We start from the raw sequence: 24,538 nt of genomic DNA, 5'->3' as shown, positions 1-24,538 counted from the left end.
TTCCACTGGGTCCAATGAAGTCAAACAAACTGGATGCTGCCCACACTAATTCTGGAGCTTTCTTACACCTCCCTGCCTTGTTTGATTCAGAGGAATGATTGTAGCTGCAGTGAAAAACGTTGGGGTGTCTTGCAGTAAGTGCGTGGATGTTACTCAGGAGGTCTTGAGGCTCACTGTTTGCTGCTAATGCATTCAGGATTGTGATGAACAGGCTGAACATCTGGCTTGGTTTTAACAGGCATCACTACAGTGTCATCTTCTCCTGAAGTGTTAAATTTCACAGAATGCTGTCATTCTAGCCAAGCCCAGAAGTTAACCTCTATGGCATCATAAATCTTCCCATGGCTGCTTTCTTAACACTGGAAAGCAAGCACAACATTAATTGTGATGCTATTAGGAATTGTACAGGACATAATAGGTACATAGTGAGTATCCCTCACTGCCTCCCGTAGTAGTTTTTTATATGTATCTTGAAATATGTTCCTTATCAGACATTGTTGGTATCTCACTTGATTAGCTTCCATGCAGTCTTGGTGAGGCTGAGGGGTTTGATGCTTTCTGAGACTGAGGCTTTGTGTTGGAGCAAGGAACTCTTTAAAATGTTTAATGGACTACACTAACCTGCGTTTGAGAGGAAAGTTACCTTTCTCTCCTCTTAGAACACCACCAAGAAGGCAGGTGGGTGCCTACAGCAATGGTGGTTTTGGAAGAATTAATTAGTGACCCACAGAACATTTTTGACACAGTAACCAATTGAGAAAAGTGTTAGGGAATTACTAGGGAGACCTAAATTCAACTTCAACAATTTTTTATACAATCAATCATATGAAAAAATACTTTGGTGGATAGATTTTAAATACTCCTTACCAGCTCCAAGCCCATATACCCTGTTTTCTCTTCCCAATACTGTAATTCATTAACAGCTGTAGACCAGCAGGATGTATCAGCTTGTGAACTCTAGTCACATGTGTCTCACCCCAGGTGAGAATTGCAGCTTGATGTTAGAGGGTAAGTAAACAAAGTTAGGAAGAGTCCCTGTTCCAGAAGGAGTAGGGAGATTGAAGTAGAGTGCTGGACAAATGATGCTACAAAATATTCCTGAAGGTTTGCTGTGCTTGGATAGTGCCAATGAGATCATCAGATGACTGGTATGAAGTCACTTGTGTTGGCTACCAGAACATGACAGTCATTGACAAAAGATGACACTTTTCAGGTATGATGTCCATCAGTTTTATGTGAAAATCTCAGAATTACTTTGGAATTAATTTTTGGAATTTTTTTTTATTCCTGACTAAATGAAGGGAAGTCAGGAATAATTTTTGGAATTAATTTTTTAATTCCTGACTTTTTTGGAATAATTTTTGGAATTATTTTTTTATTCCTGACTAACTGAAGTCTCATATTTTTAAAAAAGGATGAGCTCAGGTTATGCAGCTCTGTTGATGATAGCAACTGTGTAAATGTTTTTCCTGAGATGAGAGAAAAGGGGAGGATTTACCTGCATAATTTACTGTGAGCAGCATCTCCTTTGTACCGTCAGACAATCACATGTGGCGTTCTCACTATTTATTTCTAAGCAATATCTGGTCCAGTTATTTGGGTGGTGTATTCCAGTATCACCTTTTAAGAGACAGAAACATTTCTACTCCCAAGGCAGGGTGAGCTGAAGGCAGCTGATATCTCGTGCTGGTTTTGTCACCCCCAGCAAAGTGTCCCTGGTGCAGCTGTTCAGGAGGCAGTGGATCATGTAACCAGCTCAGTGAGAGCAGAGTCCTGCAAGGTGTTCTGTATCAGAAAGGAAAACTCCCGAGATCTATCCAAGTAGCGCTACCCGAGCTTGAGTGATTTGGTGTCCACCAGTATCACTGTTGTCACTGAAAAAATGCATACTTGGGATTTTGGAAAATTGGATAGATTTCTGAAGCTGATTGGAGCAACTGGAAGTTTTCTGTTTTTGAAACTGCTGGTATAAATATTTTTTCCTCTGTTAATATTTGTTTCTCTATTAGTACAGCTTTAAGTATTAAAGAGTAACATTTACAGATCATCATTAAAACTGACTTTCAATACTTTTGTTATCATGGAAACAAGGTTTACATCTTGAAAATAGTCTTCATTTCTGAAGTGCATAATGAATGCTTACATATATTGAGCAATCTTATTATAAAGTGAAGGCCCTTTCAGAGTAAAAAAACTATGTAATGGAAAAGTTTGTGCTGGTTTCATATTTATTAAAAATGTATCTTGTTGTGAAACATGTGGCCTGAAAATGTTTTTAATTATGAAAGCATTCTATAGCATTTACTGAGAGACGAGAGACTGTATGTGCTTTCATGCAGATCCTCTACAAAACATTGTGTCCTCCTCTCCTTGTTAACTTCATTATGCAGTCCTCATCTCCTCCCCAGAGACTTCTCCATTGTCAAGGGCAGCTGCATTTGCTTATTACAAGAACCTTGGTCATTGGTCACATCAAAACAAAGCAAAGCTCTTAATCCCATACTATAACTATAAATCAATAAATCAATCCAAATTTCTTTTAAGTGCAGGTACAATATATAGCTTTGGATGCATTTACCCTAAGGGCTTCTTTGTGTGTATATATATATATATATATATATATATATATATATATATATATAAAATTTAATTTATTTTCCCCAAAAATTGTCTTCTCTAGTAGGCAGAAGAATAAGTAGAGTTTTGTGCCTAAGTCAGATCTTATTTATTTTCAAGATTAATGGATAAAACTGAGAATTCTACATCTGTGGAAATCTTTTTCTTTCTGAGCTGCTCTCAGATCTATTCAGTGCATTGCTGAGAGGCTGAGTATCCTACATGCAGAGCTGGTTGAAATTCAGATCGATCCTCTTATATGATAACTTCAGATATTTCAGAAAATCCTCTCATCCAAAGCAGTACTAATTGACTACCTCCAATTATGAGAGGAGTGGATTCTAACATGAAGGATTAACCAGCATTCCTTTTGCTCATTGTGGAAATGGATTGTGGTTCAAGACTGTCCAGGAATTACAGCTCTTAAGGCTTTTGCAACGTGATTCAGTATCCGTTCAGTCCATAATGTTTATTTTAAATCATAGTATTTATGTTTTGCAGTCAGTTACTGCTGCACACAGCTGATGCACAGAACTAATGTGCTGTGTAGTAACTAGGGCAGAAGAGTGTGGGAAGCAAGGCCTGGGCAGGGTCCAGGACAGTGCCCTGCTGTGCTGAGGGGAAAGCCTGAAGCCTCTCGCTGCTGCACGGTCACTCTTGGGTTAAAGGGGCTTTGCTTCTTGCCCACTGGAAGGAGGGAGCTGACAATGTCACCCGTCCTCCCCTGTTGGTACACTATCCTGACAGTGCAATGAATTTTTTTGTGTACAGGCAAATCTAAAACCTCCAGGGAAGGACACCCCTCTCATCAGAACTGGATTCAACTTTCCAGGCATGTTTCCAAGATTCAATTGCTGAGTGCTTTGGGAAGAACTTGGAGCTGACATTTTCCTGGGAGATATTAATGGAAAGGAGGGAGTGAGAGGTAGATGGTTTCCTTAGAAACACAAAGACCTTAACCATTCCTGTTCTGCATTCTTGTATTGTTTACCTGTAGCATTTTATCATGATTTCAATATTCTTTTGCATTCACTGTGCTGCAGTAACTAAGAGATTTGTGAGAATTTGACTAATGCTCTGTCACTTGACCTAAAATCCCTAGACTGTTTTTCACGTCTTGATTTATCAGAACAGGTCTTAACACTTGATTTTTCTAGAGACAGCTATGCTGATCTGTTGCTCATCTTATTTATAACAACATTTAAATAGCATGCCCACTTCTTCTTTTTAGTGCTCCAGCACTGGTAATTTTTGCTTGCATTTGATAGTCAGATTTCCTGTGGCTTCTTTTGTGGGTACTGAAGTTATAAGAGAATTTTTGTTAGTAAGACTTCAGAATTAGAGCGGAATACAAGCTGTCAAGGAAGGTCTGCTGTGTGCAGAAATACTGCTAGGAGTATTGTTTGTGATGGGACGCTTAGCCTTGGTGACTGCTTCGTTGTACTTAGTACAATGTAAAATTGATGCTTCTGGGTCAGGGACAGCTTACATTGCCATGTGACATTTTGGTAACTGAACCTACTTCTCTTTGTGAGGGAGGCTTTCAGCTTCTCGTATTTCATCTTAGTGGGTGATACTGAAGAGAGCATCTTTAGTTAATAGGACAACTTGGGAGGCTCTTGGATGTCCTGGAGTTAGCCTGATCATGCCGTTGTTGCTCTAGCTTCAGAAGGGAGGGCTGCTGAACTATCAGGCACACTGATGGGACCTTGCCTTTGGTACATTCAGGTTCTAGGTAAATGTCCAGAGCTGATCAGGCATGTCTGAGTGTTCTGATTTTGTTAGTTAAATGCCCCAAGTCCTGAGAATGCTGGAGATTCGTGAATGAGAGTTTAATGAACTTCATGAATCCTCAGACTTTAGAAATGGAACATCCTTTTTTCACCATCTGAGTATGTGATCCTTAATGAATAACAGAAGAGCCTTGGAGTGTCAGTTGTAAGGGTTGCCACCTGGGAGCAAGAGTTAGAATCCTTGTGTGACTATGTAAGGTCCATGTTACACTGGATACCTGAGCAGTAAAATCACATATCCTATTGAAAATGCCCTTCCAGATTTCAACCCACAAACAGAACTTGAGTGGGGCCTTTTAGGATTGGATGATCTCCAGAGGTTCCTTCCAGTCCCAGCTATTCTGTGATTTTGTGATTCTTATCACAAATCAGCTTGTATTCACTGGGTGAGTTGAGGGGGTTTAGATTTTTGATAATCACTTAAGAGTTCAGTGGCTCCTTTTTGGACTTTGAATGGCAACATTTGGCTAGAAACTGTATGAATTCTTACTTGGGGTATTTTTTGGGTTTTTGGGTTTTTTTTTTTTCATGTAGTCATATTTTTGTAGTCACATTTTCAGCATTGAAGTGCAGGGATATGCAGACTAAAGGAGTAGAGAGTGGGAAAAATAACTAAACATCATGCAAGCAAAAGTAATGTTGATCACAGGCTCCATCTTGAAGTTTAGGTCTGGTGGCTTTTTTGGTCATCGGGCCTTAATTTAATTCTCATACAGTTCTTGGTTTCTGAGAAGCCTACCCTGTACCTGTTTGTTGAAGGTGCAGCTGTTTACAAAACTAGTTGCTCTCTGTTGTCGTTAGTGTAGGTTTCCCTGGATTTGCATTGTTTAAAAAGCTTACTCACAAAGATGTTGTGAAAATGCACTGCAGCAGGAAGATACTTGGAACATGTTGCAAAATTGTGCTCTGTCTTTGATTCTACTTTCCTTCCTTTTTGATTCTTCTTTCTCTTTAAAAAGTAACATCTATTCAGGAGTTTTATTGGAAAATTTATCTGTCCATTGGGTATTTTTGCAAAGATGGATTTTTCTGAGCAGAAATCCCACCAAATTATTTCAGCTGCATTTCTTTTCATTCTAGAAATGCTGACGTTGATGTTCGTTGCCTTCTCTTCCCTCCTGCCTAATTTTTCTTATTTTTTGCTGTTTATGTTTTGCAAATGAAGAAATGCCAGTGGAGAATCCAAAGGGATTTACTGCGGGCTGTAGGTGGATTACTCCAGGTACCATTTTATTGGTGGAATTTAAATTCAGGAATTGCTCATTTGTCATTCTGTGTTTAAACTTTACAAAAGGGAATAGATTGAGACTACAGAACACTAAAAAAGAACTGCAACAGTGGAAGACAATTGCTTTTCATAAATATAAAAATATCTTTCTTAAAATAACCCCATGTATTCTGGTAGGGGATGAAGTAATTCCTTTCTCTTGGGCTGGTCATGTTGATTTTAGAAAGCTGAAGTCTCTAGAAACAATACACTAGAAACACAAAGAATAAGAATAAGCTGAACTCTCATGAGAGAAGCAAATAAGAAAAATGTTTCTTGATACATCCTGTGAAATTCTTAGTCCAAGCAAGTCTTGTGTTGGGAGGAAAGGATTAAAACCAGAAGATTTGGCAAGGAGGAAATAGTTTTGCTCAAAGTGACCTTACAGCTGAGAATGCTGAGTATCAGTGTGGGGAAACTCCATTTATTATGCCTAGTGTTGTTCATGATCTGCCTGCTTTGAGAATTCCTGTGTAGAGATAACACACTCTCAGGGACATGCTTGAGCCTCCTGTTGTGGGAGAGAGAGAGATCATAAAAACACAGCCTTGTGATAAACTCTGCATGTGTGAAGTCCCTTCTATTGGGGCAGGCAGGGCCTCCCTCCCCCTGCCACTGTCCACTGGGGTGAGCTGAGCAGAGTGGACAGCCTTTGTCTCCTTGTGTCTCCGCCCCAGGATGAGCTGAGCCTAACAGCATTGTTAGCAATGTAATGAAATAAATCCACTCCTTGCGTTTTGGGTGTGGTTTGCTGGTCACCTTGCTTACCTGTATGTGTCAGTTGACACTTTCTTGGGCACTCAGGAGAGGGAAAGTGTAGTGTGGGCTAGAAGAGCTGAAGATGTATACATGTTTGTGTATTTCTAAATATAAAAAATTAAACCTTGGTAAAAGCCACAGATCCTTTCTATAAAATAAAAACGTTTTTTAAGCAGCTGTAAGTTGCATTGGGGGTCTGACATGTAAGTTGTGTCCCACAGAGTCTTACTGACAGGGGCTTCCCATATTAAATGTCTTTCTAAGAAACAGTGAGTGCTTAGCATGAAATTCGGAGATCCAAATGCAAAGGCACCAAGATTAAGAGGCACAGATCCTTCCAGATCCTAAACTTAAGTTCATGCCTTGGAGTAATGTGAACCAAAAGACACAGATCAGTCAAGCACATTTGCTGTCTTTAGAGAGACCTCCGTGAGCTGGCACTATGGAGCCAGGGTGGGTTGTGTTCCCTGTGCCTGCGAGGCCTGGGAAAAAACTGTCCCGCTAGGAGAAAAAACCTTCTGATATACAAGTGATGCATTTACTTTACTTTTGCCACTAAAGTAGAACAAAACATCCTATAACACATGTTGTAGACCTAAAAGCAAGGATGTTATAATGGGGTTTATCAAAGAGTGAAAAAAGAAGCAATGGAGTGCAGAAATCTTGGCAAGGTGTATTAAAATATTCCTGGGTAGTACTTATGTTGTTACTGTCACTTATTTTTTCATGTCTGAGACAGTGTTTAATTCTGTGTTAGGTCAAAATTTATCAGTTATTTCAGATACAGAATTTAGGCATATTCTAAATTTTAAACAAGGAACCTCTGCAGTCACTCCTCCGAGGTGCAGGCTCATTAGCACGCCAGTGCTATCTTATGCCAGGGCACCATGTGAAAACTTGTAAGGAAAATTTTGCCTTTTGTTCACACACCTCAGTTCTTCACAGGTCTGCCTGTCTCTCCTTCCCCCATATTCTCTATTGTTCCTTCTGCTGTTTCTGAAAAAGCTAAAGGAAAGAAGTTTGAATTCTGGGAAGGAAGTTGTGACTCGTGCTGCACCTCCTTTTACCCGACCCTTTTGGATAATTGTGAAATGTATATGTAGGTATCATGAAACTATTCTGATGAGAACAGTGGGCTTCATTACCTATAGTATGTCTTTGTTCATGACCTCTGCACTAGAATTTCTTTTTACTTTGTTTCCCAATTTCTGATCAAACTTTCTTTCATAATTACCTGAAAAGACTTAGTTTTTGCCTATATTAATATGACCAATGTTCTCTTTGTTTTACAGAGGGGTTTGAGATATTCTAGTGTTTTGCAGAGTTTGCTTGAACCATGCCATCTCTCCCTTACAAATTAGTGGTGATTTATTAAGCTTTTTTAGGAAAGATAACAAATCCAAGGAGCACTCAAAGCAGATTTTCCTGAAATAACCCTGTGGTTATTTTGTTGCTTCAGCATTCAGATATGAAAAATTAAATACTTAGATGATGTTGACATTTTTTATTTTCTAAGATGGAAGAAAGGCATTTCCTAGAAATGACTCTATTTCATTTGGGTAATAAGGCCTAATATTATTTGTTATAGTAGTAATGTTATATTTAATTAAAAACAGTGGATTTTGAAGGGAATGCTAGAATAATGGGATGGTTTTGTAAGTAATAACCACCATAATTAATCATCTAGATTCTGCACAGTCATTGCTATTAGCTTCCTGCCTCTTGTATGAAGTGCCAGCAGCGCTATAATGCACAGGAGGACCTTGGATCCAGGGCCATGGGTTACATCTCAGAAGATTTCTGGCATACTTTATGTGTGGTTCACTCCTGTAAGACTGCTGCCCTAAAGATGGGGTTTGGTTTGTGACAGTTTTGTAATTAGAAGCATTGCTGGCAGCCGCAGGGCAAGGGGTAAGGTAAACATGAGGTACCAGTCTGCCTTTCCAATCAGTAATTGACAAGGCATCAGGAGTGATGGGGTAAAAACCATGTAAATTAGCGGTATGATAACAAGCCAGGAATCCCATCAGTACTAAGGGACCTGTCACTTTTAAGCCTGAGGTCAGAACTTCCTAATTCTGTAGAATTATGCCCCTGCAGTCAGCATATGCATTTGAAACAGGTGCTTTATTGTATGGTGCCAACGAGAGAAGAGCAACCAGCCGAGAGTCAATACAGTGAGCAGGGAGTAATTTGTGTGGTCTGTTTCAAACCAAATGGTCATGCATAGCATTACTGTGGTATTCAAAAAATAAAGAGGTTCAGCAGAGGTTCTGCACTTAGCAAACAGTAATCAAATGCTTTGCTTTTACTGTTTTCTACTCCATCTGCCAGAAGTAATAAAACAAGGAGTAGCATAGGGACTTGTGGGTAATTGCATCTTGCCTTATGTTGCTTTTTAGCACAGTAAATGAAGCCAACAAATGTTTGGATTGCTAGCTGGAGAGAGCCAGGAGTCACTGAAATGGGCTTTGAGCAGACAGCAGCCCTTTACCATTGAGGGATCTTGCAGTGCCTCGAAGACCATCCTACTAGGGGAGAAATAAAAGTAAAAACAAAAACTCGAGCCACCTTGCCAGAATATATATAAAGGGATTGTAATGCTTATAGGTTCTACTCAAATCTGGAGGCACTAACAGCATGACAAACAACATTTTCCTTTGAAAAGATAGTAAGCATCAGAATCAAATCATGCACAGCCACCTAGATATAGTGATGATGTACTCCCAGCTGTGAGGTGCTTTCAGTAGAGCATTGACCTGAAGCTGATTTTAGGTTTTTTTGGAGATGAATTAAAGAATAAGTAAAATAAATATAAATACTTCTTGTGACATCCTGTGCTTATTACTTCCTGCTGTGGTTTCTTGATGTTTCTCATGGGTGTTTTGTATTACCTGCTTTCAGTCCCAAGTGGCTGACAGCAAGACCAAGGCCCTTTGTGCTATGGCATAGCTGTTTTTGCATTGTCAGGAATGTTGGTGTCAGAGCTTTGTGCTGGTTTTTCAAAGTTCACTTAAGTGCCCTGGCGATTTTTTTGTCATTTCTTGTTTAGCTTCTCTTCTGCTTCCTGCTAGAAGGCTAGCAGAGAGTATTCTAAGCTTTCCTCCCAGAAAACCACAGGACAGCTTTCAGTGTCAGGAGATTGAAAAAAGCAAGATGGGCTCTTCCGAGTTCGGAGGAATGATTCCCAGAGTACAGAGAGCAAGACACTGCTTAGGCTGTTAGCAAAGAAGGAAGGATTGCAGTTCCAGTTTTCCTCCTGTTTTTGCTTTGTCCGCCATCTGTAGTGCATTTAAACACACTTAATTTGGTACATGGCTCAAATAAAAAGGGTTTTGATAAAGAATCCTGTATTGATGTGGAAGTATTGACGGAGCATCCAGAATTTCCTGGTACCTTTACTGTGCAAAGACTGAAACAATTCACTAGAACAGATGTTGCCTCTATAAACTTCTTAACACTTATTCTTAAAAAGCTTTTAGATCTATTGCATTTTCTGTGGGAATGATCAACACTTATTTAAAATGTCTGATGTCCAAATTCAACTTTTTGTGTGTGTTCCACCTTTTAAGTTGGCTAATGCAGTTAGTGCTTAGATATGCAAATTGGGTGTATTTTTTTCTCTGAACAGTCAGCTATTTAGGCAGAGTAACTGTGAAAAGAGATCTACAAATGGAGCCCACTTATAATCCAGGACTTCACACTTTATTTTGTAGAAGTAAAATTGGTAAAATTGGTTACTGTTTTAATACAAAACTGAGTTGAAACAGATATTTATTTAATTGGCAGAACTTTAAATTCCAGCTTTATGTAAGGAATTCCAAGCATCTGCATAGATGCACCACAAGGCACTGGCAGTCTGAGAGTGTTTCTTTTATTAAAGTCTGTGGTGTTTTTCCACTCTAAATATTTTATTACAAATATAAGCCCTGTTCTGTGTGAGCACTCAGTAACTGGTAATCAGCTGAGTTCACAGATGCAATTGGTACTCTTGCAAAGGCTAAATTCAATCCAGTGTGTTAATGTGGTAGATGAGGTTTAAACCAGCTATTTGCTTTGGCCCAGCATGCACCTGAGCTTTGGCAGCATAATTTGAGATCTGTTCTTTGGACTGATGGAGATGGAACCTCGGGGGAAGTAGTGCCAGCAGTGTCTGAGGTGACTGGCAATGGACTTGGATTGGGAGCTGCTGCACTGGCAGATAGGATGAATGACAGAACTGACTCTAAAGGGAACTCTGTGTATGAATTTCTTTGCTAAACAGGTGCTACTAGTCAGTCTCTAATGAAAAGGCAGTTGAAGGGAAAGTATTGCAGAAGAGAAGATGGCAGTTTGAATGAATGGTTTGCTAAACTCACCAGCCAGTACATTGGCATGCAGGCATTGTGCTTGATGCCCTTTCTTCAGCAGGGACAGTTCCTGTGGCTGGATGGAGTGGTGAGCAAAGTCATACATTACCCTAACAGCAGCTCTGCAGATATGAGATATCTACATTGAAAATAGTTCAGTTTCCAGAGGACTGTCCTGGTGATAGGTCCCCAAGCTGCTTTAATAATTGGTTTTTGTGATGTAGGGGAGAAAGCTGTGGCAGTACTGAGAAAAGGGCAGGTTGCAGGAACAGACTGAGGATTGGAGAGATGTGCTTCCTGTTTCCTAGCAATGTAATGCAGTTGGCTTCAGATGAAGGTCAAATTTTATCTGGTTTTCATTTTAAAATGGCATGATACTTCAAAAAAAACCTGTTTTGATCATAAAGCCCCTTCTCAAATTGAAATTTTAATAATTACTTTTAAGGTTTCCCATCTGTTTGCAAAGAAAGAGGAAGTATATTTACCAAAGCTATGTTTTTAGCTTTGCTCTAGATATGCATAGATTAGAAAGACAGCTGCCAACACCGCCCTCATGCCACAAGCCAGAACACCAGACCTGGCACCAGCGACACCAGCACGGCCTCGCAGACCCTCCAGGCCAGTCTGAGGCCATGGGAAGGCTGGGGAGGGCAGTCTGCCTGCTGAAGCCCTCAGTTCGGGGGCTGCAGCAAGCTTCACTAGCTCAACTTCCCCTTTATGTTTAAAATATAATGGTCTCATTCTTCACTCTGTTTCACAGGAAGCTGGAGTTCAAGACTGTGTGTGATATGATTGTGTTCTGCAAGAACATGTGTGCGGAGAAGGAATCTCACCATGAGAGGTTTTCTTCAGTCTGTCACAAGAAAACGTATTTGTAGGGGAACTATGAAACCCGGCTCTGGCTGACTTGAGGCAGTGGGACAGGCAGTGTTTTTAGATTCATCTAGCTCTTAGACCCGACAAAATGGCATATTTTCCATTTGTCCAAGAGGAAGTGTGACCATTGGGTGCAGTGAAGAGTTTGGGTCTGCCTGAGCATCCCGAGTGGGTGTGGTTTTGAGTAGCCTAAATGTTCTTAGGTATGTAAAGCTGGGCAGCAACCCTGACCCAGTAAGCTTAGTAAGCTTTCTGAGGATGTTTCTGAGGAGCCTTGTGGCCAGAGGGTCGCCACTCTGCAGTGACCTTTAGGTCTGTAGTGCTGTTTCTGAAAGAGGGCTGTGAATGACATTGCTTTCAGGGAGATTTCTGATTTTGTTAAAATGTTGGCATTATATTTAATACTTAATTAAGAATTTCCTCCTGCCTGTTTTTTTCCCCAAACAGTCTGTGCTTTCCACTGTGTTGCAGTATAGGCAATCTGGTGGGGAAACTCTGAGCCATTCCCATGAGCTCCCAGGTGGTCCACACTTGAAAATAGTGTAGATTGCTTTGGAAAAACAGCTTAGATCAGCTGCTGGACCTTCAGCCAAACTGTCTTTTCCTGCTCTGAGGTAGTAATGAAAGTGTACTTGTAAGATTTCGTTTTTTAAACCAACATGTGAAAGATGCTCCTCGGTTTTTTTCCCCTCTTTTTTTTTTTTTTGTGTTTAAATAATTGCAAATACATCAAGGCAGATTCTGCATGTGCAGCTGTGCGTGCAACCCGTCTGTGTGTGCGAGCGAGGGCGAAGTGCATGCTAAGAAATTGGTAACTCAAAAGCTGCGTTGCTTTCTTTCCTGTGGTAGGAAGTGTAAATGGACTTTGTTGGAGGCTAGGATTGCTCCTTTTGTTTTCTTTCTCAGGGAATTTTCTCCCATCTGTTGTTGAGAGACAATAACAACCAGTACTTGAGAGAGACAAAAGCAGTGGCCAAGGTTCAGGGGAGGACAGGGTTCCGGGGGCTGGCTGCTCTCTTAGCTGAGGGGCTTCTCCCAGGGAGAGATGCCGGGAGCTTCGGGCTAGGAGCAGCTCCTGGCTCTGCTCCTCTCTCGGCACCGGAGGGAGACAGCCCTGGTCAGTGTGGGGGGAATGAGGTGAGAAGCCACGGTCATTGTGGGGACACAGCCGTGTCACTGGGGGGGGAATCTGCCACCGCTGCGAGGCTCCGTCTCCGGCTGCCTTCCCCACCGTGAGTGAAGCTCTGCTCGTGAGAGCGCCTGTCGAACTGGGACCTGCCAAGGCCTGCCTCACCAAACCCGCGCTTCGCCATCTGCTCGGCACCCTCGCGGGGAGAGGCGGGACCCTCGCGGGGAGAGGCCGGGATCCTCACGGGGAGAGGCTGGACCCTCGCGGGGAGAGGCCGGGACCCTCGCGGGGAGAGGCCGGACCCTCGCGGGGAGAGGCCGGGACCCTCGCGGGGAGAGGCCGGACCCTCACGGGGAGAGGCTGGACCCTCGCAGGGAGAGGCTGGACCCTCGCGGGGAAAAGCCGGGACCCTCGCGGGGAAAAGCCGGGACCCTCGCGGGGAAAGCCGGGACCCTCACGGGGAAAGCCGGGACCCTCGCAGGGAAAGCCGGGACCCTCGCAGGGAAAGCCGGGATCCTCGCGGGGAGAGGCCGGGACCCTCGCGGGGAAAGCCGGGACCCTCGCGGGGAAAGCCGGGACCCTCGCGGGGAGAGGCCGGGATCCTCGCGGGGAGAGGCCGGGACCCTCGCAGGGAAAGCCGGGATCCTCGCGGGGAAAAGCCGGGACCCTCGCAGGGAAAGCCGGGACCCTCGCAGGGAAAGCCGGGACCCTCGCGGGGAAAAGCCGGGATCCTCGCGGGGAGAGGCCGGACCCTCGCGGGGAAAGCCGGGACCCTCGCGGGGAAAGCCGGGACCCTCGCGGGGAAAGCCGGGACCCTCGCGGGGAGAGGCCGGGACCCTCGCGGGGAGAGGCCGGGATCCTCGCAGGGAGAGGCTGGATCCTCGCAGGGAGAGGCCGGGATCCTCGCAGGGAGAGGCCGGGACCCTCGCGGGGAGAGGCCGGGACCCTCGCGGGGAGAGGCTGGACCCTCGCAGGGAGAGGCTGGACCCTCGCAGGGAAAACCGGGACCCTCGCGGGGAGAGGCTGGACCCTCGCGGGGAAAAGCCGGGACCCTCGCGGGGAGAGGCCGGGACCCTCGCAGGGAGCCTCTCCCAGCCATGCTCAGGAGCTGGGCTGGTGCTGCCCAGCCCCACCAGATACACCTGCCCTGGAGAGGAAACCTCTAGAGGCAGTCTCAATGTTTAGATCTAAAGTCTGATGCTAAAATGGTTTATGAGAGACAATCTTAAGTACGCATCATCAGGGCATAGACAGTGTTCCTAGGAAATAAGATCCTGGGATTTTGTTACGTGTTTGCAATGTAGATGAAGTTTGTGGGTCACCCGAGATAATGTGGATCTAGTTTAGATTCACAGGTAATTTAGGGCAAGTGTCCATGAACTGATGGCAGTCACCTGAACTGTTCTGCTTCAGTTAGGTGAAGTCCTAGGCTGTGTTGCAACTGATGAAGAGTATTCCATGGACTTCAGAGAAATAGATTTAATTTTAAAGTTTTCCTCTGTGTTGTCTATTTAATGTTTAGTGTATTAAGTGTATTTCCATCACTGGAAAGAGAAAGAGTAGAAGAAGAGAATAATCTTTCTGATAGCAAAGTTCTTCAGCTTAGATTGTTATCTTGAAATATTATTTGAAGAAATTCTAACTTTTGCTGCAGTTTCATTCATCATCTTTATTTTACCCTTTATTTTACTTTTTTTGGATACCACTTGATGTTTCTAGTCTCTCTGATGCTTCTTACCTCCCTCCTGAAAAAGCAGCTCTGTAGAGCCTGAAACCTGATTAAACATCCTCTGGTGCTGATAGGATCTTAGAAGTTGGAGCCTCTAATATAGAACTGGTTGCAAACTGCAGGCATCTCTTCACTATGAACACAGTGAATGTAAGTAGTAAGAGTTGAATCCTAAAAAATGCATGTGTTGTTTACTGGGCCTTTACTTCTGAAACAGACTTTTGTTAAAGTACCATAAAGACTGAGTAGACACAGAAATAAATCTGGATTTATTTCTCTACATAAAAGTGGAATGAAGTAAACCACACTGTTCAACCAAACCTTGTCCTGAAAGTGTTTTGAAGAGTGCCATGGTACAGTAAGATGATGAAAATGATCTTATGATTGTAGAACAGGGAAAATGACACGAAGAGGCCAGTAAAAGGGAGAATATTCCAAAGGCTGGAGAGAATGTCACGTGTAGCTTTCTTAAGTTCCTTTGAAAATCCAAACAAATACATTTTCTATTGATATTTGAATGGGCTGAAATCTTCCAAGGATAGTTGTTCACAAAAGGGCATACTTAAGCAAAGAAGAGGAGGGGTTTGGTGGGTTTTTTAGTCTACAATAATGAGATTATTCAGTCTGTTATAATGTTGTACAGGAGGGAGAGCATGAAGAGGAGTCAAGAGAAGTCAGGGTACGAGAGATACGCAGAAATTAATAGCAATGAGTCCTGAAGGATTTCAGAGGTAAGAAATACAGCTTTTGGGGCCCTGAAGTGGATTAGGATCTTCTGACCTGTTTGAGAATGCAAATATTAGTGACTGGGGGGAGGAGGGACTAGCATAGGTCAGGGCAATGATAGAGAAGAGACAATGGCCCTTCTGCAGCACCAGCCTGTCTTTCACTTCACAAAAGGTTTTTGTAATTTAAATGAAAACTGCTCCTCCTTAAGAAAGGGATCTCTCTTTGGAGTGAGAAACCCTGCAACGTATTTCTCTGTGACTTCCCTTCAGTTCCACCTCCCTCCATCAGACAAAGCATGAATTTGGTTTGACTGGCTTTTTTGTTGCAGAATTCCAGTGTAAACAGTAGTACGCTGGAAGGGCAGATAATGGTCTGGGTTCTTTTTAGAGCTTTCTTTGTAGAAGACTTTTGTAAAACACTTTTTCTGGGAAGTGCTACTAGATCAGCTCACTTGTGATGAGTCTCACTGTGCTGAGAATGTCCGTGCATGTCAATTTTGCATGTGTCAATTTGCAGTGCCCCCGTGTCCCTAAGCGTCCACGAGTGACTGAGACAGTCCCGGTTCACTTCTGGAGACGATTCAGTAACACCCACTGCCCTGGAATTTATATTTGCCTATGCAGTGAGAGTGGTACAGAGAACTGTGGTCTGAGCTAAATTTGTCACCCAGACTCACTCTTGAGAAAACCTTTCTAGGTGATTGTTCAGCCTTTCTTCTTAAACATCCTCCTAAGGCAGTGACTCATCCTGTAAGTTGCCTGCCCAGTGCTCTGCTGTAGTGGGAACCTGGATCACTAACTCAGGGAAGGCTTCAGCTTTCAGGGGGCATGAGTAGATGAGGTGAATCCTCACTTAAGCCCCAGAGATTTGTTGACAGAAACCATTTTGTGCTGGATCTATGTCAAGAAATTCAAAGTGAGAAGAAAGCAATTGGAATGTCCAAGTCCTTAAAGCACAGCTGAAAGTCCCAGTGCTGTGCAATGCCAGTATTTTGTGATTGATTTGATGTTATAGACAGTGTAATAATGCCAAGATAGATGTAAGATAAATCAACCAAATGTGGTCATAACTGCAGGAACCTTAAATTCAGGATTGGCTAAGGACAGATCAGAGTTTTAGAATTATATCAGGCATATACTTCATATTATCAGTAGCTGTTTCTCTTATCTAGTACTTAAAGAAATAATCAAGTTTATTTATTCAAACATTTTATTCATACATGCACTTATTAACTAATTTTAAATAGCAGAATTTCTGAATGCTCCTTTGTATTTCATTTAATATTTTTCAGTATTCACCATATGACATACTAAGAAGTGGGGAAGAAGTTTCAAATTACCACAGTCAGTGCTTAGTTAATATTTATTGAATTGCCAGTATAAGTGGTGATTTTGTAATATGGGTACATGTATTTATTGCTTATGTATCTATACAATTACAAAAAATACCCATCAAAATTATGCTTCAGGCCAAAGGATGTTTCCTTTGTGACATATCTGAATTTTGCTACTGAAGTTGCATTTCTTTTCTGAGGGTCTTTCTGGTTTTACATGAAATGGAATCTGTTTATTTTGCAAATGTTCATGCAGTCTGCTGTGGGAAGAGATGGTGCGTCCTGTAACTCCTGTGCTTTTATGTGTGTGGAATGATTGTGCAGCTTCTACAGCTCAGACTGCCTGAGCTGTTTGCAGGAGTGTTTGATACTCCATGATGTATGTGACTTTTTTTTTTTTTTTTTAATGAATCATCTTGGTTAGCTAATAATTTAGTTCCTCTTCAGGGGATAGATTAAAAAAAAAGTACCAATAAGCTTTGAGGCTTTAAAGCCAGTTTGATACACAGGAAGCCTGAAATTAGTGCAATAAAAGCTATTTCTGGTGCTATTTCCTCTTACTAAACACCTCTGTCTATCAGGCAAGTCCCTGTTCAGGTGTTTGCTGATGAATTAATTTGCCTGTAGAGCTCAGCTACAGCTACAATGGTTTTGCAGAGTTGCTTTCTCTCACAGCTGTGGTTTAGGAGAGTTTTAGTATAATGCACTCATCTGATGCTTAAATTCTTCCTTCTTCTCCAGACACTGATAATTTAAAATGTGTTTTTGTAGAAATATTAATATAGCAGCCAGTAACTGAGCAATGAGGGAATACTGGATTACTAGTAAGAGGTATAGTAATAGGCTCTTTAAAAGTAGTACAGTTGCTCCATTTTACATGTGTAATGCTAGTAATGTCAAAGGAGTTGCTTCTGATTTCCAATATTCTAAGTAATTTCACAACTGAAAAACCTGAGTCAGGACCAGTATTCTACCTTGTATACTGACATTTGCTCAGGACAGCAAAAGATATTGGAAAACCAGTAATCTGTATTTGCTCAAGAATTACTTAATCTATGTTTGAAATCCAGCTGTCTCTAGGATGGGCATCAGTAGATCCTGGCTAACCGTGCACAGCACTGCAGGGCATGGTGGGAGCAGCAGAACCAAAGCAGGTTCACCCCAGCTGAGGGTCTGCATTCTCAGCTGGGTGGGGACTCAAGGCTGTGAGCGTACAACACCCTTGAAGGGAAATGCTAAGAGATTTGAATAGCCCTGTGCAGTCACTGTTATGTTACTTCGAGATTCATTTATTGCATTGTCTTTCATACCTCAGGTCAACTCAGATGAGAACTGCATTTGACATGTGGAATGGGGATACAGGATATTTGTTTCCTGTCGTTTGTGTAAAGCTTTAGCTTATGAACTGCATATCTGATAGAAAGCAAAAGAACATGATCAAAATGGCAAGGTTCAAAGCTAACAATTGAGTAATATGAGCAAGGATGCATCTGCTCTTAAAACATGAACTTCAGCAAACACTTATTTTAATTTGTCAGACTATTTCAGTAAAGCTGAAAGGTTCTCACAGGACCTTTGAGCTGCTTTGCTAAAGAAATAGGGTTTTTTGGTATGGAGGCAAAGACTTCTAACAGCCAAATTAATGGCAACACTAATTCAAGTGATGAAAAAAAGAGAAATTAAAACTACACTTGCAAGTTCTTGTTCATATGTATGACCCCTGTTCTGTAGTCGCAAGGTGAAGATGGTAGTGTGGTCAAATGTTGGAATTTTTTGTTCATGTCACCTCTTAATTTGTCACTGTGAACACATTTTCTTGGAAACAAGATATCTGCACTTGCAAGAAGCTTTAAACAATTGATGGCACAAGTATAAAGCAATTTATTAATATTAACCCTGAAAATTCTAGGCTCATTTAGATCCCTGGACCCTTGTTCTGAATCAGTCCTGATCACTGATGTGTTTAATGGAATTGTCTCAGTTGTCTCTTAAGTGCGATGTGACATTCCAGTCAGCTGTTCAGGAAACAGGTTTTAGAGGATTGTGCTTTAAGTTGTTGCTTCTCCAGCAACACGGGGACAAGTTGCCTCACCCTATCTGTTTCTGTTCTCCTTTTCATTTCCCTCAGGGGCAGGCACACTTTGCCTGTCTTGCTGTTTAGTAAGAAGTCGCTTGCTATTTCTGAATACTTGAGGAAGTATCTGCCTTAAACATGAATTTTGAGCAGGGGCATGAGCAAACTGTCACTGCCTCATCCCTACTGTTTGACTCATGTTACTTCTACATAGAAGATGGAAAATTCTAATTTTCCCTGCTTAAGGCTACGAGCTGAGTTCAGCAAGGCCCATATGAAAAGCAATTAAGAGTTATCCCAGTTGCTTCACGTGTGCAACTGTTTCATGTGACAACTACTAACAATTAGCAGATTCTTTCCTTAAAATGTACTCTGTGATTTTGTGATTTAGAGGTGATGCAAAGACACAATGAAATTTCATTGAAACAGTGGATTATGAGGACCATGAATAGAAGAACAAAACACTTTCATACAAAAGGGGCCGTTAAAAAGTACTTATTTAATGAAATGAACTTTTATACTTAAATTACATTCTACATTTGTAATACATTTCTATTAGTCTGTATTGGAAGGAACTTGTACAACATGATGTAAAGCAGGAAGGAAACATTTCACTCTGCTCATTCTAATTTGTCATAGATTTGCTTGAATCCTGCAAGGCTTTGTGCTGTAAGACAAACTATAAATCGTGCTTATGTGTTACATGAGGAGCATCAGCTGTGGCCTGCTGAGTTTGGGAATAGCAGACCTCTGGGACAACATGTTACAAATAAACATTATGTTACCACAGCAGAATTTTAAACCAAAACAAGTCTTCTCTGGTCTGTTTTCCTAATACTGAGCACATTAAAATGGAAGATGGGGCCATTACAATATTTATCAGGAGAATGAAAATTGATCAGCCTGGTTTCCCTTTTTTTCCCCTGCCTTGTGCCATGACCTGTTCATGTTTTGGATTCATGGGCTCTTCCAGTGCATCTCTCTTCCTCTGTTGCCCAAGCAAACAACTTGGATTGCTCAGACCTATGCAGTGTGAGCACAGTGGGGCACTCGGAGTGGCAGGGGAGCAATGCTGTGCATAGGGATAAAGAGCAAAGATGTGCTGTCAGCCATCTTCTTATCTCTGCATTTTCTGAAATAGTTATCCTTGTAAGTCCTGACCAGGGTACAACAAGAAGATAGAAGGAAGCAAAGCCTACTTTTGTTGAAGAGTTTCAGCTCTTCAACAGTCTCAGTGATCTGCAGTTGGTTGTTGTTGCAGTAATGCCTGATAGTTTCAGAGAAGAGGAAACCAACAGCATGCCACAGTAGAGCTTTCTGCTCTTGATTGCAATGGAGGGGTGATTGTGATCATCTTGCAGTGTCGTAGGAATGTTTTTCAGAGTCTCTAGGTCATACTTCCAAGATCTCCTAAGAAAGCTGACCCCCATGCTTCCACATCTCCTTGGAGGCTAGTTGCTGCAGAGATTGAAGTTGCTGCAGATGAAAAGGGTTATGCTGTGGGGTCCCTGAAAGCTCCTTGTGAAAAATGCCAAGGACCAGACCCCTTGAATTTACATATGAGCTGTGTAGAGTGTGAAGAGTGGAGCAGCCACAGAGAATTTGTCTCAGTAACTTTAGGGACCAGTCAATCTTTTACCTTTTCAACTGCTTCCTCTTCTATAACAAAATATTTTGGAATATAAATAAGATATAGGCATGGCAAGTTTTTTAATGTTCGTCCACCACCACCTTCTCTGTTTTAGCATCACTTTTTTCATGTTCTGGTCCAAATAACTCTGATTTTCCAGCGAAATCAATAGGTCTCGTGAAAGATCATAGCACTCCCTCCTCCCAAAAGAGTTGCATACTACTTGTGTAATAGATCTTGGAGTCTGTGTCACCAGGTGATTAGAGGGCTAGTGAAGATGAGCTCAGACCCTAATAAAACAAGTAGCACAAAAAAATCACTGGAGAAGTTTGGGAAGTGCTGACCTGAGTGTCAGAATAACATCTCTGGGAAAAGGGTTGCTTTTTCCAAGCAGAAAGTGGTTTGGAAGAAAGTGGTGTTGCCATGTGAATGGGACACAGCATTATCTCCATGAGCTGCTGTTTAATAGCTTGTGGTTTTCATACTTTTTATTTGAATGGCTGTGTTGCAAAAGATTCTTCTTGCACCTCAGTAGGTATTGAAAAATGGGAAACAAACTTGTTCTGTATCCACTAAGTTAATTTGAGGGGAATTGCATTTTGAAAAGTAGACTATTAAATTTGTAAGACTAAAATCTCTTGTTTTATTATTACTGGAGAGACTGCTATCCATGCACATCAAGGCAAATCAGAGGCTGTAGGAGATTTGAAAGACTGCCTACAAAGTTGACTGTCTGTTTCCCTTCTAGGTCTCTCATCCTTCTTCCTCTTTCTGCTTCTATGCCTTTTTTATTTTTCATTTGATTTTCTCTCTTTTTTCTCCCTTTTTTTGTGCTCACATCATGTGGTCTTTTCAGACAAGCATCACAGAAAAGTTGTTTTTTAGATTAACAATCTCCTCTTTTTTATTGAGTGGCGTGTAACAGCTAATGTGATTTGCACTTCTGTATACAGCTCTCTATTATTAGACCCTTCATGCTGGGACTGACATGCAGGTAACTATTAGTCACGAGTGGAGCTGCTAATTATGTAGATTCATTGATCATTTCAATAGGGTTTGTTTTCTCCAAACATGTTTGTGATTAAAGCAAGGGAAGTCACTGCCTGATTTGCCGTTAGCCAATGAGTGTCTCTAGAATAATGTGCCACCTTGTATGACTCAGGTGCCTGGTTACTAATGCTCAGCTACCGAACCCAGTGCTGACGTGGGACTGCAACAGCTATTCCTCCTGTCATCAGTCATCGTGCTGAACCTGTAACCTGCTGCTGATACCAGCAGGCAAAAGGGAAAAAGCAAAAGAGGAGTATGCACCAGCTGACATGGACCTTGCTCAGGAATAGTTCAGCTTTTAAAGGCTTTTTATTACCAAGCTGTAACAAAGCTGCTTTGTGCCCTAAATAAAGACATGACCAACTTCCCCTCACTCTCTCAGGTGGGTTAGAGAAGTTCTTTCATCCTTGTTCACTGCACTCCTCAGGGCCCACTCCTTTGTGTGGGAGGCAAGTTAGAAATCACTGACAAGACCAGAGAGAAAAGCTCTCTTCCCTTCTTTGCAGAGGTTATGTAGATTATTGCAGCAGATTCTGTCCTCTCTGGCTGCCCTTCAGTCTCTCCTGAAGGTATTTCCATCTCTGCTGATGCCTGTGGATATAAAATTCTCTGCTCTCAGTTCAGAAGTGCCTTTTAGCTGGTAGTTGCTAAACCAGTGGAGTTTTGAGATGGAAATCCCCTGCAGTGTTCTTTTCTAAACCCTTCCCACTGAATCAAATAGGTTTGTGGGTGTGTTCAGTGCAAATGTAAGTAGGTCCTCCCAGCTTCCAGTAGCCAGAGTTATGCTTTTCAGGCTGATATTCAGATCACTGCCCATTTGTATCTGGCCTAGAGCTTTTTATTGATTTGGCTGTTAAATCCAGAGATGTGCAGAGCTGAGAGAAGGGGAAACACGACCTAAGTGAAAAGTTCTGGAACTGCTTTGTCTTTTTATAACCAACTGAAATGAAGTGAACAGGATAGTATATCACAGGCACTGTGTGGTGATTTCCATTTCCCTTCCCCACATATCGAGCCTGTTGAAGCTGTCCCTAGCCCCAGCTCATGGCTCTGATGTGGCTCAGTTCCAACAGCGTGACTGTTCCTGCCTTCTAACTGCAGTCCCTTACTGACACACATCTTGCTGCGGGTCAAGCACACTGCCCTGGGGCAGAACAGCTGAATCCTGGAGACACAGGAAACCTTCAGAGGAGCCACTGGACCCTGCTGTAGTATACTACTAATAACAGATAATTAAAGCTAAAAGCTTCAACAAAAAGAAGACATTTATTGTCAGGCAAAGCCCGTCAGCTTGTAGGAAGTGTCTTTGGTGCCTGCATGCAGCCTGGATATCTGTGGTGAGGAGTTGGTAAGTGTTTACATACTTTCAGTCTTAAAGGTAATCAGCCACACTGTGTTGATGGGAACCTAGAGGAAATAAAATAGAGAAATCAAACTGTTTTCAAACAATTCAAACATAATCTTTTATCTATGCAGGCATTTCTTCACCGGATCCGACAGAATGCAGTGGACAAAGCTGAGAAGTACATAACAGAGGAGAATGTTAAGGTATTTCTTCTGTCTTCCTTGTTTTCTTGGTAGGGGAAGTGATATGCAATGAAAGGCTAGATTCAGGGATATGAACATCAAATATCCTCTTTTCATATTGATGTTTATTATTAAGCTGATTCCCTGAGGAAAGGAGCTTGTGTTGACAGTTTATCTGTCGATCTGTTTGCCCATTCTTATAGCTGTAATCTTCCAGTAATTTTTCATCTCACCGGCTAATTTTAGTAAAATTTGACAATAGTGTAGTGTTGTCAGAAATACTAACTTTTGACAAGATTTGCGAAATGCTGAGTAGAGTACTGAGGGGCATTTTCAATGTCTTTGAGAGGAAAGGCAGGGAATCCACAGCCCTTGTCTGTTTTGTTTGACAGCATTCAGTTTAGCCAATTTGAATTTGCTGTTTTCTACTAACAGAAATTTGATAGGGCTTATAAGAAGGAGGCAAGATTTTTCCTTTATGTTCTTGTGGAAAGGAATTTGGTGTTTTGTTGGAGGTCTACATATTGTGAGACCCTTGCATGAGTAAGTTCCTGAATTAATTTTGCACCAGCAATAGCTAAGGGACATAGAGAACCGTGAGGTACAGGCTTCTCTAGTGCCTGTGGTCACAGAGGTGCATGTTGTTTATTAATTTCATAAATACACAAAACATTTTCTTGTAGTTATTTGTCTAAAAAACTCACCTTGTACACATGTGCACATGAAACCAAAGCCCTCTTCATACACAAACACAAGTGAAACCCACTGGTGAGCGGGACAGAGCACAGTTTGTTTGCTGCTGGATGGTGCTTGACTGCACTTGTGTTTGGTCCTGGAGCTTCTGAATCAGCAGCAGCTTTGCCCTGTAGCCCCGTGGGAGCAGGGCAGCCGCAGGAGGTGTGTCACACCTGCAGTGCTGCTGCAGCTGGCTCCTCTGTTTTCTGTGCCAGGCTCCCTGCATATGCCAGGTGAGCAGAGCTCCAGCCCCACCTTGGCTGTCAGTTCTTCAGGCCAGCAAAGTGTAGGTATTGCCTGACTGGCATCAAAATGGGCTGGGAACAAGACTGCTGGTAGCTTTGTGGAGCTCAGCCTCTTGCTGTCTTCAAATCTGGAAATCTGAAATCCTCACTCTCCAAAAACTTACTGTCCAGTATCTGGAATAAATTCAGGGGTGGCTGAAGAAAAAAGTAGACAAGTGATTAGTGACAGTAGATTTTGTGTACATAGAAGTGTGCAAAAACTAAGCTCTGCATGAAAATAAACTTACAAAACTATTTGTTGATGTTAATGAAAATTATTATTCTATCATTATTCATGTCATTAAAATTAATATTAATTATGACTCCCACATAGTAAGATGCAGTGCCTACAAATCCTGTACAGCAGAATTTGTACTTGAAGTTTCTTCAAACTCCTTTGGGGAAGTACCACTTTATTTTTGTGCCATTCTTGAAATGTCTGGGGGATCTTTTTGAGACCACTATGAAACCTCATTTATTGCTGTTATTAAAATACCCAGCTTTCAATAAGAGAACTTCCCTTCAGTAATAAAAGGCTTATGCCTATTTCTGGTGAAACAGAATTACAAGGCACATTTTTCACATGTCCGTAGTTCCCAGAGTTAATATTGTCTCCTCCTTCCACCCCCCCCCCCCCCCATCTCCTGCTATACCAAAT

The 24,538-nt window shown here is 41.9% G+C and overlaps 1 protein-coding gene across 1 annotated transcript in view; it reads left to right on the top strand.

Annotated features, from left to right (window-relative positions):
* Positions 1–24,538, top strand: part of PREX1 (phosphatidylinositol-3,4,5-trisphosphate dependent Rac exchange factor 1) — a 110,740-nt gene that overhangs the window by 24,390 nt on the left and 61,812 nt on the right. The window contains exon 2 of the mRNA XM_031506556.2: positions 22,811–22,882. Within this exon, the coding sequence (XP_031362416.2) occupies positions 22,811–22,882 (72 nt within the window). The remainder of the gene's footprint in view (positions 1–22,810; positions 22,883–24,538) is intronic.

Source organism: Lonchura striata, chromosome 17 (genome assembly GCF_046129695.1).
Source record: "Lonchura striata isolate bLonStr1 chromosome 17, bLonStr1.mat, whole genome shotgun sequence".
In the NCBI taxonomy this organism is placed as follows: Eukaryota; Metazoa; Chordata; class Aves; order Passeriformes; family Estrildidae; genus Lonchura; species Lonchura striata.
The sequence above is the reverse complement of the archived record's forward strand: the minus strand, read 5'-3'. Positions and strand labels throughout refer to the sequence as shown.